The sequence below is a fragment of the Chlamydotis macqueenii genome, chromosome 1 (genome assembly GCF_036417535.1).
Source record: "Chlamydotis macqueenii isolate bChlMac1 chromosome 1, bChlMac1.mat, whole genome shotgun sequence".
Lineage (NCBI taxonomy): Eukaryota > Metazoa > Chordata > Aves > Otidiformes > Otididae > Chlamydotis > Chlamydotis macqueenii.
The window spans coordinates 64,649,217-64,664,363 of NC_141556.1; the positions used below are offsets into that span (position 1 = coordinate 64,649,217).

At 40.6% G+C, this 15,147-nt stretch overlaps 1 protein-coding gene across 2 annotated transcripts in view; it reads left to right on the plus strand.

The window, feature by feature from the left end:
* DGKI (diacylglycerol kinase iota) overlaps nt 1-15,147 on the plus strand; it is a 224,958-nt gene that overhangs the window by 138,282 nt on the left and 71,529 nt on the right. For both annotated transcript variants that reach the window (XM_086740487.1, XM_086741315.1), the window contains one exon: nt 14,174-14,274. In XM_086740487.1, coding sequence (XP_086596613.1) covers nt 14,174-14,274 — 101 coding nt within the window. The remainder of the gene's footprint in view (nt 1-14,173; nt 14,275-15,147) is intronic.

The following is a 15,147-nucleotide window of genomic DNA, read 5'->3' on the forward strand; positions in this document are numbered from 1 at the left end:
GGATTGAGGAAGAATGTCCTGCATGATGGAAGCGAAAGAAGAGGGAAGAGCTTGTAGATAAAACATATTCCATACACTTTAGAGAAACAAAAGGACCATCTGAGTATAAACACTAGAAGAGAGTCAGTCTTGAGAGTCACTATATATAAAATACATGTTTCCCTAAGGTACATGAAAGAAGAATGGAGACAGCAATTTGTCATTGTGGATACAAAATCTCCAGTAAGGGTATTTTTTTTTTCTTAAATGTTAAATAAAGGTGGCCAACCTTTGAAGACAATTCCATCCATTCAGATCTTGGCTTCGATGTTTGTTTGCATTTCTGGACCTGCTTCCAAAGTCCGCCTTGAAAATTTTTCATGCCTGTGGAACAAATCCTGGGGTTCCTGGTCTTCCTCGTATAGCTGTGTGCTGAGTTTGTCATTGGTCCTCCTCATTCATGTCTTTAGAAAGCTCCTGTGTACCATGTAGCAGTGATTTTGTTCATTTGCATGTCTTCTGTTGCTCTTGGCTTCCTAGTGTGAACTTGGAGCTCTGCATGTCTCTTCATTCAACTTTTATGTGACACACTCCTTTTGTTTCTTTTTAAATGTTGTATGTCTTTTTCTTTCTTCTCTTCCACTCTTTCTTTCTCTCTCTTTCTCTCTCTCTATCTCCCCTGTCTTTTTCCTTGTCTGTCCACACTGTGTGCTACCTTTCTCCTGGTCACTCATTTCCTGCTGCCTATAGTATCCATAAAGTGCAGTCTGCTGACCTGAGGAGAGTCTCAGCTCCCCCGGATTCCTTCACCGTGTGAGTATCTGGCTTTTTTCTACTTTCAGAGTTCCATAGTTTTTTTGCTGTTACCCTGTGTGTCATTTAACCAGGAGATGGGGCAGTAAAATCCAGTGATGAATGGGAAGTGGAAGCTCAAGTGATAGCATGGCAGGCATTGGGCAGTGGCTTCACCAGCAAAGGCACAGTTCCCCAGCACATGAGTAAGGTGAGCAGGGCATGTCTGCTAATGGTGACCAGGTTCAGCCAAAAGTCCAGCTTGCCAGACCAATCCATAGCAACAATTAGGTCGGAAGTTAAGCACCAGGCACCATGCCTCGAAACAGTTGAGATGAGAGCTTTCCATCCTTTGGTTTTAATCAAATACATACCCCAGGGGAGTGGTGTGACATGGGCTGCAGCTGCATTGAGGATAGAGAGTGCCCCTCCCCCCCGTGCCACCTTGGCGCAATATCTTGATTGTCAGCAGCTCCACTGTACTAACTTGCTAGATAGTAGCTAAGTTATTCAAGAGCCTAACATCTTTTAAAAAATGTGATGAACTGACACTTAAAAACACTCGTACCTTTGTATGTTGGTATCTTCTAATTCATTTCATTTATGGAAACATGCTGTATTATGAAAACCTGTGAATGTCCACAGTTAAAAAAAAAAAAGAATGAACAAAAAATCTCAACCAGAAAAACCACCCTCAAACCACCCCAACCAATCCCTTCCCCCAAATTCAACCAAAACCCAGCTTAATATAATATATCAACTCACGCAGTGTAGTTTGTCTTCAGAAATGCAGTAAAAAAATACATGTTTTTCTTTGTATTGAGGTGCCTTTTGTCTTCTTGCTTTGCCACTCTTATGATGGACATATTTTCAAACAGGTTAGGACTATCAAAGAGACACATTTGAAATACATGTTGGAAAATAACAAACTTCAGAGCTGTAAAAAAACCCCACCAACACATCTCTGTTCTAAAGACTGAGCTCGTGCAATAGATGGCATATAAAATGTTCAACAAACCAGGAATTATTTGGGAAAACTGACAGAATAATTTTATGAGCAGATTTCAGCTTTGTAGAAAAAGGCCTGAGGGTCCTGGTGGACACCCAGTTGACCATGAGCCAGAAACGTACACTTGTTGCAAAGGAGGCTAATGATATCTTGGGCTGCATTAGGAGTGTTGCCAGCAGGGCAAGGGAGGTGATCTGTACTCTCTGGTGAGGCCACACCTGGAGTGCTGTGTCCAGTTCTGGGCTCCCTAGTACAATAGAGATACAGAGCTACTGGAGAGAGTCCAGTGAAGGGCGATGAACATTACTAAAGAGCATTCCTCCTATGAGGAAATATTTAAAGAGCTGGGTCTATTTAGCCTGGCGAAGAGAATCTCAGGTGTGATTTCATCAATGTCTATAGATATCTCAAGGAAAGGTCTAAAGGAGACGAAGCTAGGCTCTTTTCAGTGGTGCCCAGTGACAGGACAAGAGGCAATGGGCACAAACTGAAACACAGGAGGTCCTCTGTGAACATCAGGAAAAATGTTTTTACTGTAAGGATGACTGAGCACTGGCATAGGTTACCCAGAGAGGTTGTGGAGTCTTCATCCTTGGATATACTCAAAAGCTGCCTGGACATGGTCCTGGCCAGCCTGCTCTAGGTGACCCCCTGCTTGACCAGGGAGTTGGATCAGGTGACCTCCAGAGGTCTCTTCCAACCTCAACCATTCTGTGATTCTGTGCCATTTCAGAAAGCTGCAAGTTCCTCATTGTTATTTTACAAACAAGAAAAGATTTCCAATTCAGTGTGCCTTATCCCTGGCTCATATTTGCTGTACTTTGAGGAACAGAAAGTAATACAAATAACTTGTCTCATTGATTCAGTATCTAAGCAAGCCTCTAGAAAAAACTTAAGATAAGCCTTATTGCTTACATAGAACATTAAGTAAGCTGTGGGTCTGGGAGAATGGGTATTGTTTCTAAATTGAGGGATATCCCTTGGAAAATGACCTCCAAGTTTTGATACTGTTCATTTGAATGTCTCACTGGATATCAGCTGTCAGGATAAGGCAGGGAGAGAGAGATTCGTGAGCCCCAAACTAATTTGTAAGTCAAAGATGTTCTGTATCTTAAAATCTGTAAAAATAGATTAAACATGCTGCTGCACTGTGGCTGCCAATTAATGTGTCTGGCAAATTAAAATAAGAACCCATGAGGTATTAGGGAAATTTGATTTGGATTGTGAGATTCAAATGTTCCTTTTTTTGTTGTTGTTGTTGTTGAACAACATAGGAGTCTGACTTCCAGTTAGTACTGAACAGTGGGGCAGATTCTGCTGAGACCTGGTGATGGATACGGCCTGTCTTAGATAAATTTCAGGTTTTCTGCAGCAGGTTTTCTGCATGGGGATTTGGGGCAGCCAAAATTATTAGGCACGTATGGTCTTTGTTGCAGAGACAGCAGAACTGTATTGTGATCCATTTCAAATGTTTATACAGGGTGCATAAGCAAATACAAGTGGGGTTTGTTTTTTTTTTTTTTGATCGAGGATCTTTTAAAAGGAAGGTAAAGACTTGCATTTTCCAGCTGGATGCTCAGTTGAGATGAGAAGGATGCACATGTGAGAGTACATTTGCATTGTGTGGTTGATGCAAAGGAGTTATGTGAAAAAATTACTGCTTAAAAAATAAACCATAATTGACTTACATAGCACTTACCACCCTTTTATAAGTGAAATAAGCACTGTGGATATGCAGTGTTGTTTGGTGGGTTTTTTAATTACAAAATCTACATAAATGAAAACACAGATATCACCTTATTGGTAAATAGTTTATGCTTTTCTATAGAGTTTACAGAGTGATGATTGCAGCAGTGTATGCATATAAAACCTGTATGAGTAGCAAAGGAGTAATAGGAAATAATTTTTTTTATTTCAAAGGTCCAAATGCCAAACAGAATCAGCTTTGTGGGTTAGGGTGAATATGGGTGCTGTCTGTAGGAGGAGAGTCTAATAAAGAATAGTAGGGGACAAGGCATAAGGCAGAAAGCATTAGTGTGAGCTATTCTCCAAATGCATCGTTAGGGATGAAAATGCTTATGCATATCTTCTCCCTTTTCTCCATTACATTAATTTTAGGGAATTGAGTCTCATCTTTTCTTTGTCAGTTTTTCCTGTTTAGCATGTGGGCTTCTGTTTAGTGGGATCATTACTATGGGAGAATCCATCGTGCTTGGAAGTGCGAAGTGCAAGAGAACTACAGCTGGCATGGGGAAGGAGAAGGAAAGTAAAGACCAGGGTTCTACCTGCCACTTCAGTACGTATTTAAGTGTAGGTGTGTCGTAGTTCAGCCCTGATCAGGACCAGACTACGGAGTCTGTCTCTCGCTCCCCCCACCCTCCGAGAGAATAGGAGGAGATGATATAAGAAAAAACAGCTCAAGGTTTGAGATAAGGACGGGGAGAAATCCTTAAAGTTACCGTCACGGGCAAAACAGACTCGACTTGGGGAAAACTATTCATTTATTTCTAAAATTAGCAGGAGAATGAGACAGGGAACAAGATAACCTCCCCCCACCCCTCCCTCTTCCCGGGCTTAACATTATCTCTACTACCTTCCCCTCCCGAGCGGCACGGGGGGGGAAAAGGGAATGGGGGTCGCGGTCAGTTCATCACGCGTTGTTTTACACTGCTGTATCATCGTCGGGGGAAGAACTCCTCGCATTCCTCCTCTGCTCCAGCGTGGGGTCCCTCCCACGGGCCACAGTCCTTTGTGAAACTGCTCCGGCGTGGGTCATCTCTTCCACGGGGTGCAGTCCCTCTAGAACAGCTGTCCCAGCGGGCCCTCCACGGGCCACAGCCTCCTTCAGGCCTCCACCTGCTCCAGCGTGGGGTCCTCCACGGGCTGCAGGTGGATCTCTGCCCCTCCGTGGACCTCCATGGGCTGCAGGGGGACAACCCGCTCCACCATGGTCTTCACCACGAGTTGCAGAGGAATCTTGGCCAGGAGCCATATTACTCCTCCCCCTCCTTCTGAACTGACCTTGGCGTCTGCAGCCGTTCCTCACAACAGGCTGGCAGACGTCGCTCAGGATCCTTTTTACATCTTATTCACTTCTCATCTCCTCTCCACTTCTTGCAGCCGGGCCGGGCCGAGTTGGGCCCAGTCGGCTGCCCGGCGGGAGGCCAGAGGGTGAGGCCTGCAAGGCCCATGAGGCTCGCGCCTCCCCCTCTCTGCCCCCCGCTCAGCTTCTTCACATCTTCTCCTCCTCTTTTTCCTGTTTTCCCCTACTTAAATACGTTATCGCAGAGGCGTTATCACGGGACATTCTGCTACCAATTGGCTCGGCCTTGGCCAGCAGCAGGTCCGCCCTAGGCCCGGCCGAGTCCACTGAACAAAGGGGAGCGACTTCTAGCAGTTTCCTACAGAAGCTACCACCTTAGGCCCCCCCTCACTAACAAAACCAGAACAAGGTGTGAGTCTAACCTCTATACTGCAAAATGCTCAAGCACTTGCTGAAGCAAGTGTTGGGTAAGAAAGTGCGAAAATGTTTAGTGCAGTTGGATTAACCTGGCTTATCTGGGATAACACTCATCAAATGGAAGAAAAAAATATATGGTGGAGGGAGCTTATAATTTTAGAGTATATTTTTTTAGGTAAAGAGCTTAACAAAAGCTTTGCCTTAAAATAGCAGTGGACTTTTGTCAAGCGCTGAAATTTGTCCGTCAGAAGAGGCAGTGGCAGTTTTTCTGTTTTAAGTAGATAAATGCTGTGAAAAACACACTTATTTTTAATGTATCATTTCCAGGCCAATGAGATCTCAAAAGTAAGGTTAATTTCTTTTTCTCCTCTACTTGCTACTTTCCTTTTTCCAATTGTTCTAAAGACTGGAACATTTAATTAATTTTTCATGTTTATTTATTCTCTAGGAGATAGGTAATTCATTAATCTGTCACTGCAAACATGCCCCAGAGGAGTGTGTTGTGATTTTTTTTTTCCTAAAGTTTATTTTTTTGCAAGGGAAGGACAGTAGAAGATTTCCTTTTTGTTTACTGAATCATATTAAAATCTGCATGTGTGTAGGCTGATGTGGACTGTATTCTGAAAGATCTAGCAGAAATTTGTTGCTGGATTCTGCAGAGTTGTTGGACTATTCATTATTATTTCCTTTCTCTATGCAAACACAAAGCATAAGAAATGGTTCGCAGTGTTCATAAATAATTGGTATAGGGATTAGGACATACATAATTAAAAAGTCTGTCTTGCCAGTTGAATCAATCTGGTGGCATGGCAGAAGTCTTATCAAGTTGCTGAACCAGGGTGCCAAGGGCAGGACCCAAGCTCGCTCTGCTTGTTTTCTTTCCTGGGTGACTGGAGGCATGAGCGTCCTTCTTAGGAAAACCAGCTGTGCTCCAAATGAGTTGGCTTGCATCCTCCTGCCTGGTACTGGATGCTTAATAGAGGTGAGAGGAGGAAGTCACAGCTTCATCAAAAGCTGAGCGTGTTTTCTTGGTGAATGGAAGTAGATCAGTTTCTGCTGGTAGTTTCAGAATAGGTGTGTGTGGCTTTGCTTCTGTGGGTTTGAACAAGTGGTGGAATGAAAGGAATTTTAAAGAAATAAGCCTTTCTCATTCTTTTCTGTCAAAGCTCTGTGTTTTTAGGGTTTTTTTAGTTTTTTTTTTTTCTGTTCTCATTGAGGTTTTTGTTTGTTTGGTTGTTTTTTTTTTTTTGGCAGGTAGGTGCTGGTGGTGATGATAACACTTCATGGTGGTGGTGATGGTAACATCACACTTCTTAAACCCCCAAAATGCTATAGTTCAGGCATAGGAGGGAAAGAAATGCGTAACTTTTCTTTGGTAAGCAACTTCCAGCAGTAGGGTGTGTGGTGTTAAAAATGACTTCACCTTATAAACAGTTTATCTAGTATGAAGCTGACTTTCTAAGACCTGTTCCTGTAAAAAGACTGGTTTTGATTCTGATGTGTAACCTGCTGTACCATGGGATGGATATCTTCTCACAGAAGGGTAGACTTAAAAACTATAAAAATTAAATCAACTATTTATGTAAATTAATGTCTCCAAGTTTTAAGAATTTCCAAAAAGCATGCCCTTTTCTTTGTAATAGGAATTATTCACTAGGTGATCTTCTGTGTTCTTGGGGAAAAGTCAAATGCTGTTTGTCTGATAGAAAGTAATACAATTTCCTTGTACTGTTCAGCCATTTTGCAGCTAAAATAAGGAAAGAAAATAATTCTCTATTACTGAAATTACGTATTTTTTGGATGCGAGTGGAATAATTTCGAGGACGTCATAACATCTCTGCAGAATCTTTCATCTTTGTTCTGACTAAATAATGTGCATAGCTTTTCTACAAGGCTCATTTGGATTGTTATTTAATAATGCCCCAAATGTGCACTTCTGGTCCATGCTAATCAAAATTCCATCAGATAAAATTTAATGTGGTAAACTAGCCTATCTATGCTCCTGATTTGAGAAGACTGATATTTAGGTTTTTGTTTAAATGAAACCATTATAGCTAATCAACATGAATGAACAGAATGTTTCAGTTGACCTGAATCTGTTTTTATGGTCCCATGGGGCATATGACCTTTAGGATGTAATTCTGTGGACTGGTGTGTTTGGGGAATGAGATTCTTAATTAGATTCTTTAGGAGGTAATGGAATTCATTCATCTGTACTTTAAATTACTTTTCATTGACTATGTAATACACCATTTTTAAGAATAATAGGTGTAAGAAATTTTAATATTTTAGGTTGAATTGCAGTACAGCAACCCCCCCCAAATTTGTTTATAAATTGTCTACTGCTGTGTGTGGAAAGCTTTTCTTTCTCTTACATTTGAGCAAGCTGTTTTATACAGTGTCTAGGAACATCAGATTCTATTAATACTGTACTACTGTTTGCTTTCAGTGGCTTTCATCACCTTATTATTAGCTTTTACATGGACATGCTTATGTACGTAAGCTTTGTGGTTTCTGAATATGCTGAGTTTGAATAAGATAAATTGTGCAATTTGTATAGTACTATGGGTTATTATCAGTATCTGTGAAGACTACAGAAGTGTTGATGATGGAAGTGTTTTCCTCAGTTGTATTAAATAGAACTCTGTATGGAGCTCAGGAGTTTTGTGAATCAACCAGTTAATGAGTTGCATGAGGACAATATTTCTTGGTGTCAATTGCCAGTCTGATAGCACAAAGAATGAATATTCACATAGTGAGTTTTAGAGCAAAAGCTATATTAAATAGGTAATAAAATTTAGTGAGACATTAATATAGTGTCAGCCAACAACCATATTCTGACAGAGCAAAGAGTATTTGCAAAACAATGAACAAAACCATTGTATTTCAGTCACTGAATAAACTGTTTTGTGATGTGTGTGTATATATATGTGTATATGTATGTGCATACACACGCCTATAAATATGTATGCGTCTGAGCTATGAGTGTATTACCTGTGATTTGACTTAGCTAAGTATATAAAATCTATATGCTGTAGAAAGGATCTCTTGGCATTCATATTTCTGAGAGTAGTTTGTTTTCTATAGAAAGCTGCTGTTTCTAAAGTTACTTTTTTATGACTAAGATAGCTAAACTTTTCAAATGGGCAAAATGGCAAGTCCTGTCTCTCTCCAGTTGTATGTTTTAGCACAAACAGCTTCCGTATGTAAGTAGTAGTTCCATATCTTTATAAAAAGGGGGTGAACAGGAGGAGAAACAGGAGAACAGGAAAATGACACTTGCCAACTGACTACCTTCCCACACTTGACCTGGAGAGGAACTATTTCTCCTCAGGTAATACTTTACACTTGAGATGGTGTGCTTGTTTCCCCCGTAGAAGCAAATTCAGAGACATACAGTACACTGATGTACCAAAAATTTATATTTTTTACAAAAGCATGAGAAGTACCCACTTAGGCATTTTCTAGTTAAAAGGTGCTTTTGGAGAGTGTGTGTGGTTCCTGGAGCAACAAAAATAATTTAGATTTGCTGTTGATTTTAGAACTTTTTCCCCTCCAGTTCCAAGCAAATAAAAATGTCTTCCTCATGTCTCCTTGTCTGGTGAAGGGACTAATTTGACTCAAGGAGGTGATGCTGGAGATGCAATAGGTTGCCACAAGCTTCAATCTGGGAAATAACATTTATAAAGAGAAGGTGCATGTTTTATTTTCTTATGTGTCCTTAGGTAGTGAGTCAGCATAACTGCAGAAGTCAGTGTTGTCTTTCTCTCCCTTTGGTGTCCAAATGCTATTCTGTGCTCACAGGGAGGTTGAGGGAGACAGACGGTAATTAGCTAAGGACTGGCAGATGCTGGCATGAGGCTTGACACCACCACCCTCCCCTTTTTGCAGGTCTTCTTGAACACTGAATATGGGATCAACATGACCATCCCTTGATGTTAAGGCTCCAAACGTACACTTGGAGAAGTTGTTCTGTTTCCCTGTCTTCCTTTCCTCTCCCCTTTCAGGAGATACCCAGATTATCCATTGTGATGGAGTGTTTGAAATCAGGCCCGTTGCGTGGTAGGACATAAGTCTACCACTAATACTTTGATAATGGTTGCCAAGAAAGTTCATGTTTGAATTAGTGCTTAGAAGCAAAAACCACTACCATAACTGCTTTTACACAGCTTTCTTAGTATTTTTATGCCAAATGAGTTGTTATAAGCAAAGCACTGTAAGAGGAAGATAGTTCTGCTGATTTTTCTCCTATTATCTTACCAGAGAACTAAAAAGTCTTCAATCTGGATGATAATTTGAAAAAATTTTAAAGAGTATGGACAGTTATTAGAATTGTTCGTAGTAATAACTATTCAGACAATCATCCAAATATTTTGAGGCATTCCATTTTCAGCTACAAGTGAAAACATTTGGTGAGACTGTGGCGAAAAAAGCAACATTAAAAAAGAATCACTGTACTGTTACTGAAAACCTAACTTATACCCTAATAAAGGTAGCCTTGGGGAAGAATGAGTTGATGACTGTTGACCTTGGGAATAAGGGATTGAATTTTGGTATGAATAGTTCTGTTGAATTTTTGCCTCCCTCAAAGATTAGGTAAATTAGATGTGTGAACTTAGCTACATCACTCCTCTTTTTTTTTTTTTTCCTCTTCCTTATCATAGAAACAATTATCATTTCTGAAAACTCAAACATCATAGTTGCATATAAGTACCAAACAGAAATATTGAAACTGAAATAAATACTGAATATTGAATATTCAGGATGAGTGGAGAATGGATCGAGAGCAGCCCTGAGGAGAAGAACTTGGGAGTGCTGGTGGATGAGAAGCTCAACGTGAGCCAGCAATGTGTGCTTGCAGCCCCGAAAGCCAACCACATCCTGGGCTGCATCAAAAGAAGCGTGGCCGGCAGGTCAAGGAAGGTTATTCTGCCCCTCTGCTCTGCTCTCATGAGACCCCACCTAGAGTACTGCATCCAGCTCTGGAGCCCCCAACATAAGAAGGACGTGGACTTGCTGGAGTGAGTCGAGACGAGGGCCACGAAGATGATCAGAGAGCTGGAGCACCTTTCCTATGAAGACAGGCTGAGAGAGTTGGAGCTGTTCATCCTGGAGAAGAGAAGGCTCTGGGAAGACCTTATAGCAGCCTTCCAGTACCTAAAGGGGGCTTACAGGAAAGACGAGGAGAAACTCTTTAGCAAGACCTATTGTGATAGGACAGGGGTAATGGTTTTAAAGCAGAAGGAAGCACATTCAGACTTGATATAAGGAAAAATTTTTTACACTGAGTGTGGTGGAACACTGGAGAGGTGGTAGGTGCCCCATCCCTGGAAACATTCAAGGCTAGGTTGGATGAAGATCTGAGCAACCTGATCTAGCTGAAGATGTCCCTGCTCCTTATAGGGGGGCTCGACTAGACGACCTTTAAAGGTCCCTTTCAACCCAAACTATTCTGTGATTTTGTGATTCTAAACAGTAGCTTTAAAAATAACTTCTGATTCAATGATGATTGTTCTGGATCAGACAAAAAAAATATTCATTAACAGATTTTTTTTTTTTTAATGACACCAGGCTTGCTTGAATTGTTTCATCTCAACATATGGAAATGGAAACAATTCAATAACTGAGACAAGCTCACAGGGAAACATGGAAGCTGAGGAGAGGATCACCTGTCCTGTCCCCAGTATTTCCCACAAAAGAGCATGGCTTGTCTCTGGTTGGCTGTATCAGGCACACTGCTGTCCTGACATGCACTAAGGAACCTGAGAAAGGCCAATGTGTGGAAGGAGAGGAAGTGGAATTGTGAGTGGGAAGTATTAAAGATCTCGTAGCTGTAGTAAATTCTGCACAGACAGTGCAGAGGTACAAGAATACATAAACAGATTAATCTCTTAACAGTGAAGGACACCAGCAGGTTGATGGGGAAGCCAGACTGATGGGATGCAATGAATGGTTGCAAGACAAGTATCACTCAGATATCTGCTATGGAAGATCTAAAATGACAAATAAAGGAGAAAATGGAGTTGATGATCTTCTGTTAGGAATTAAAATTACAGTTGACCTTGGGAAGATGTGAAGTTCATAGGCTAAACTGTTTTTACTCTAGTATGGAGAGCAGCACTGGACACTGCAGCACAGGGTCACAGAGTGGAAAGCAGGGTCTGAGCATCACACAGGGATGAGCTCTGTAGCAAGGAAGAAATGGAAAAGAGCAAGTAGGGGATGGCTATGGTGTGATTCTTGTTTAGTGGGTAAACATCCCCTGTGCTGGGCTGAGTAATTCCTGCACAGGAGTATCAGCTTTTGGTCAAGTGGTTATTTTGAACAGGGGATTGCAAAACATGTGTTTTAATAGAGTTCCAGCTTGGGTTGCTCGAAGATTTCAAAACAACAGTATGGATTTGGTTCTGGTTTCAGGAGAAACAACAGTTTAAGAAAGTTTTTTGGGTTGGGTTTATACTTGGCTCAATTCAGCACATAGCAAGGATGGCTGTCTTTCTAGCATGGCTGGGTGTTACAACAGAAATAAGAAGTTGCTGGATTCTCCTGTCTTCCCACCCCTTTTCCTCCCAGCTGAGTTCAGAGAAGTAGAGGTAATTCACAAGCAGTTCCTCCCTCACACCTACCAACAACCCCCAGGTTGTGAACTGATCAGCTGGAAGACTGAGCTACTTTCATCATAACACGCAGTGGCAGAACATTATGGGAAAAGAAGCGTAGCTTCTTCCTGTATTGCATCAGTGCATAAAAGACTTCACTTTTCAGAGCAGTCAGTCTGTCATTTTCATGAACCCTACTACATACAGTGAATTATTTCTTTTCTCCCCTCAGACAAAAACTATGCAGTTAAATTCCTGTTTTCCGATGTAAAGATTTTCTTATCTTTTTCTTTTGGCTAAAAATAAAATCTCCTATGATTTTCATTTTTGAGCTTACATTTTATAGAATTTGTAAGGGAACATATTTCCTCAGACTACCTTCATTTCTCAGCCAGCGAGGTGACATTTAAACTTGTCTCAAAAAGAAAAGAAAGAAAGAAAAAAAGCATCAGCCTTAGTGCAGTCATGTTCTTGTTCCATCTATGCACCTTTACCCTCCATTTGCATGCACTCCTCTTCTCCGGGTTGCTGAGCCAGCTGTAGAGCCTGGAGGCGGAGAGAGCTGCTCTGTAGGATGACATAAGGGCTCCTGAGTTAGAAAGCTTCCCCCTGAAGCTGTGCTGGAACTTGCCATCCCAGGTGTCTCTTACCAAACTGCCAAAGCTTCTCTTAAATACAGGCAGTTTGCTGATATCTTGGGTCACTGTCAATCAGCACAGGAAAAACATTAGGCAGCCTCTATGCTTCTGAGTGTGTCAGTCTTGCTGCCACTATTAAGCGTTGATTATTTCTTCTAAGCTATTCTTCATTGTATCTTAGGGTTCTTTTCACCATTAATACAGAAACTACTGTTCAAAACATGAATTTCTTCAGTGCAACTCCTAATGTCTTGTCTTATGCTCCAGTTTCGGAGGCACCCTCCGTTCATTATCCTTTCTCACTTTTTAGGCAAAGAGAACTTGTGCCAATAGGTTTTTTTTTTTTTAATTAGGACTTGATCTTCAATCTTTATTTTCATCTGTCCAGATGTGACAGACCTGTTTATACCAACAGAGAGAAAGCATGCAATAAACTAATGCTGAAATAAATGCTAATTTCCATCTCAGTGGCTGTACCAAGAGATGGCCACAAACTATGTGTTTTATCAGGTCTGCAGTATTGTCAGGTCAAAAAGAAAATTGTTTGCTTTTTTAAAAAGAAAAACTTTACATTTTTGAGATGTGGCTTGTCCTGATTGGTGTTTAAACTAGTAGTGCAAATGCTGTGGGTCAAATATCTTAAAATTGAGACAAAGAAAAATGTAAGCCTGTTTATTTATGACAGTGCACAATATTTCAACTTTTAAAAGACTGTGTGTATTCGGAGTTCTGTTAATAACTAGATTAAAACTCTATTTTAATAGGCAGTCTTTTGGTGCAAAGACAGGATGAAGGAACTACTTTTAACTGAGCCAGGGTCCAGTTCTCTTACAGGACAGATATTTGATATGTATGTGTTAATACACAGGTTATCTATCTTGCTTTAAAAGCGGAAAATGCAAATGTGACCAAGTTAATTTATATAGCAGTCGGCTAAACTTACAAAATCAAATAATAGATTACAGTAAGGGAGAAGCCAGCATGAAATCAAAACAAAGCTTTTCAGGACAACTTTCTATCAATATATGGACGCTTAAATTGTAGATAGAGACCCACTGAGTTTTTCAAAATTATGTAGAGAGTTGAGGCATCTAAATCTGGATGAAATCTGTAGAAATCAGGTTCCTGTGCTGCTACTTGCTTTTGAAAGTCTTCCTGGGTTCTGTGTATTGGATTTCTGTGGAAATCCATTTCTTAGCCACATTTCTGTTGCCTGTTTCCTAGAACAGAGATGCTGAATAAGGATCCTCCAGGGATATGAGGGTCGATGTTCTCATGGGCAGAGGAATGGTTGTCCTGAGAGACTTCCCAAGAAACCATCTGTGTACTGGACCAGCCTGGCAGATCTACTGGTTGTGGTAGGGCCCTAGGGATGTACAAAGAGGCAAACTGCAGAGGGGATGGGTAGCTATATAGCGAGATGAGAGAACTCAGAAAAATACTCTAATTCCAGACCACGCAGCCAGCAAATGGATTTCTTGATCTTGCTTGCCATTTCCAGTGTAATGTCTATATGGTTGTATGGTGGGTAGTCATAATTTTAAACACAATGATTGGCCTGTGAGGAGTTGGCCCAGTTTTGAAGAGGCTTACTCTTTTTCTTCTTTCAGAGAAGAGTGAAATAACTTCAAAACCTATTTTTATTTTGCTTTTCCATGGAACACTTCATCTGAGATGCTTTCTTCTTTTCTTGCAGTCCTCATTCCATCCCAGATCGCCTGCGGATCAGAGTGAACAGGATTAATTTACAAGAATATGAGGGGCTACACTACGACAAGGAAAAACTCCGAGAAGCTTGTAAGTTGAAAGAAGCCAGGTTGTAGCTGTTTTTGGTAGAACATTCTATATAAATTTTACATTAGCAAAAAAGCCTAAACACAAGGTCAAGCATACATTTTTGGGTGAGTCATGTAGAGTGTATATTTATCTATTTGTGTATATGCACATACATATTCTCTCTCTATAAATACTCTCTATATAAATTTTCTCTATATATAGAGAGAATTCACTTGTTTCTTATTTAACTATGCTTTCTGCAAGTTGATCTTATTTACTATAAAATAAGTGATTTTCACACCTGTTTTTTTAATTCATGTCTTTCTATTGGTTCTGCTGGGTTTCTAGTAGTGTATGAAACTATTCAGATTTTACGTTTAGCATCAAATTTGAGAGGGGAGGACCATGATTAATTTCATATTGAGAATGTGGTCTGACCTTGAACATAGTTCTTGCACAGGTACATTTATCTTGGGAAACAAATCTGGCTTTCCCAGTCCCTTATTCTTTAGCAGCCTTCAGTTTTCCACATAAGAGAATAATCACTGCTTTGTTTCCTCATATAATGGTTTAATTGCCACATTCAGGGGTAAGTCAAAAGCAGACAGCCGGTTACGTTGGCAACATTGATGGTGATGATCCATACTTAAAAATGGAGTTACTTTCCTTGGTGACACACAGAGTCATTAATCAATGAGGGACATGGCTGCTTGTGGTAACAATTTAATAGTCTTGTTCATGTATCTGGCTCATTATTCATATTAAATTGCAAGCATGACTGTTTGTTGTGCAACAAAGCTTCAGCTCCCTCTGTAATACAAAGCTCTCTGGTAATTACAGGATGACAATCATTTTAATTGGTTTGCTTAGCTTACTCTTGGAAGATAGGTAAAC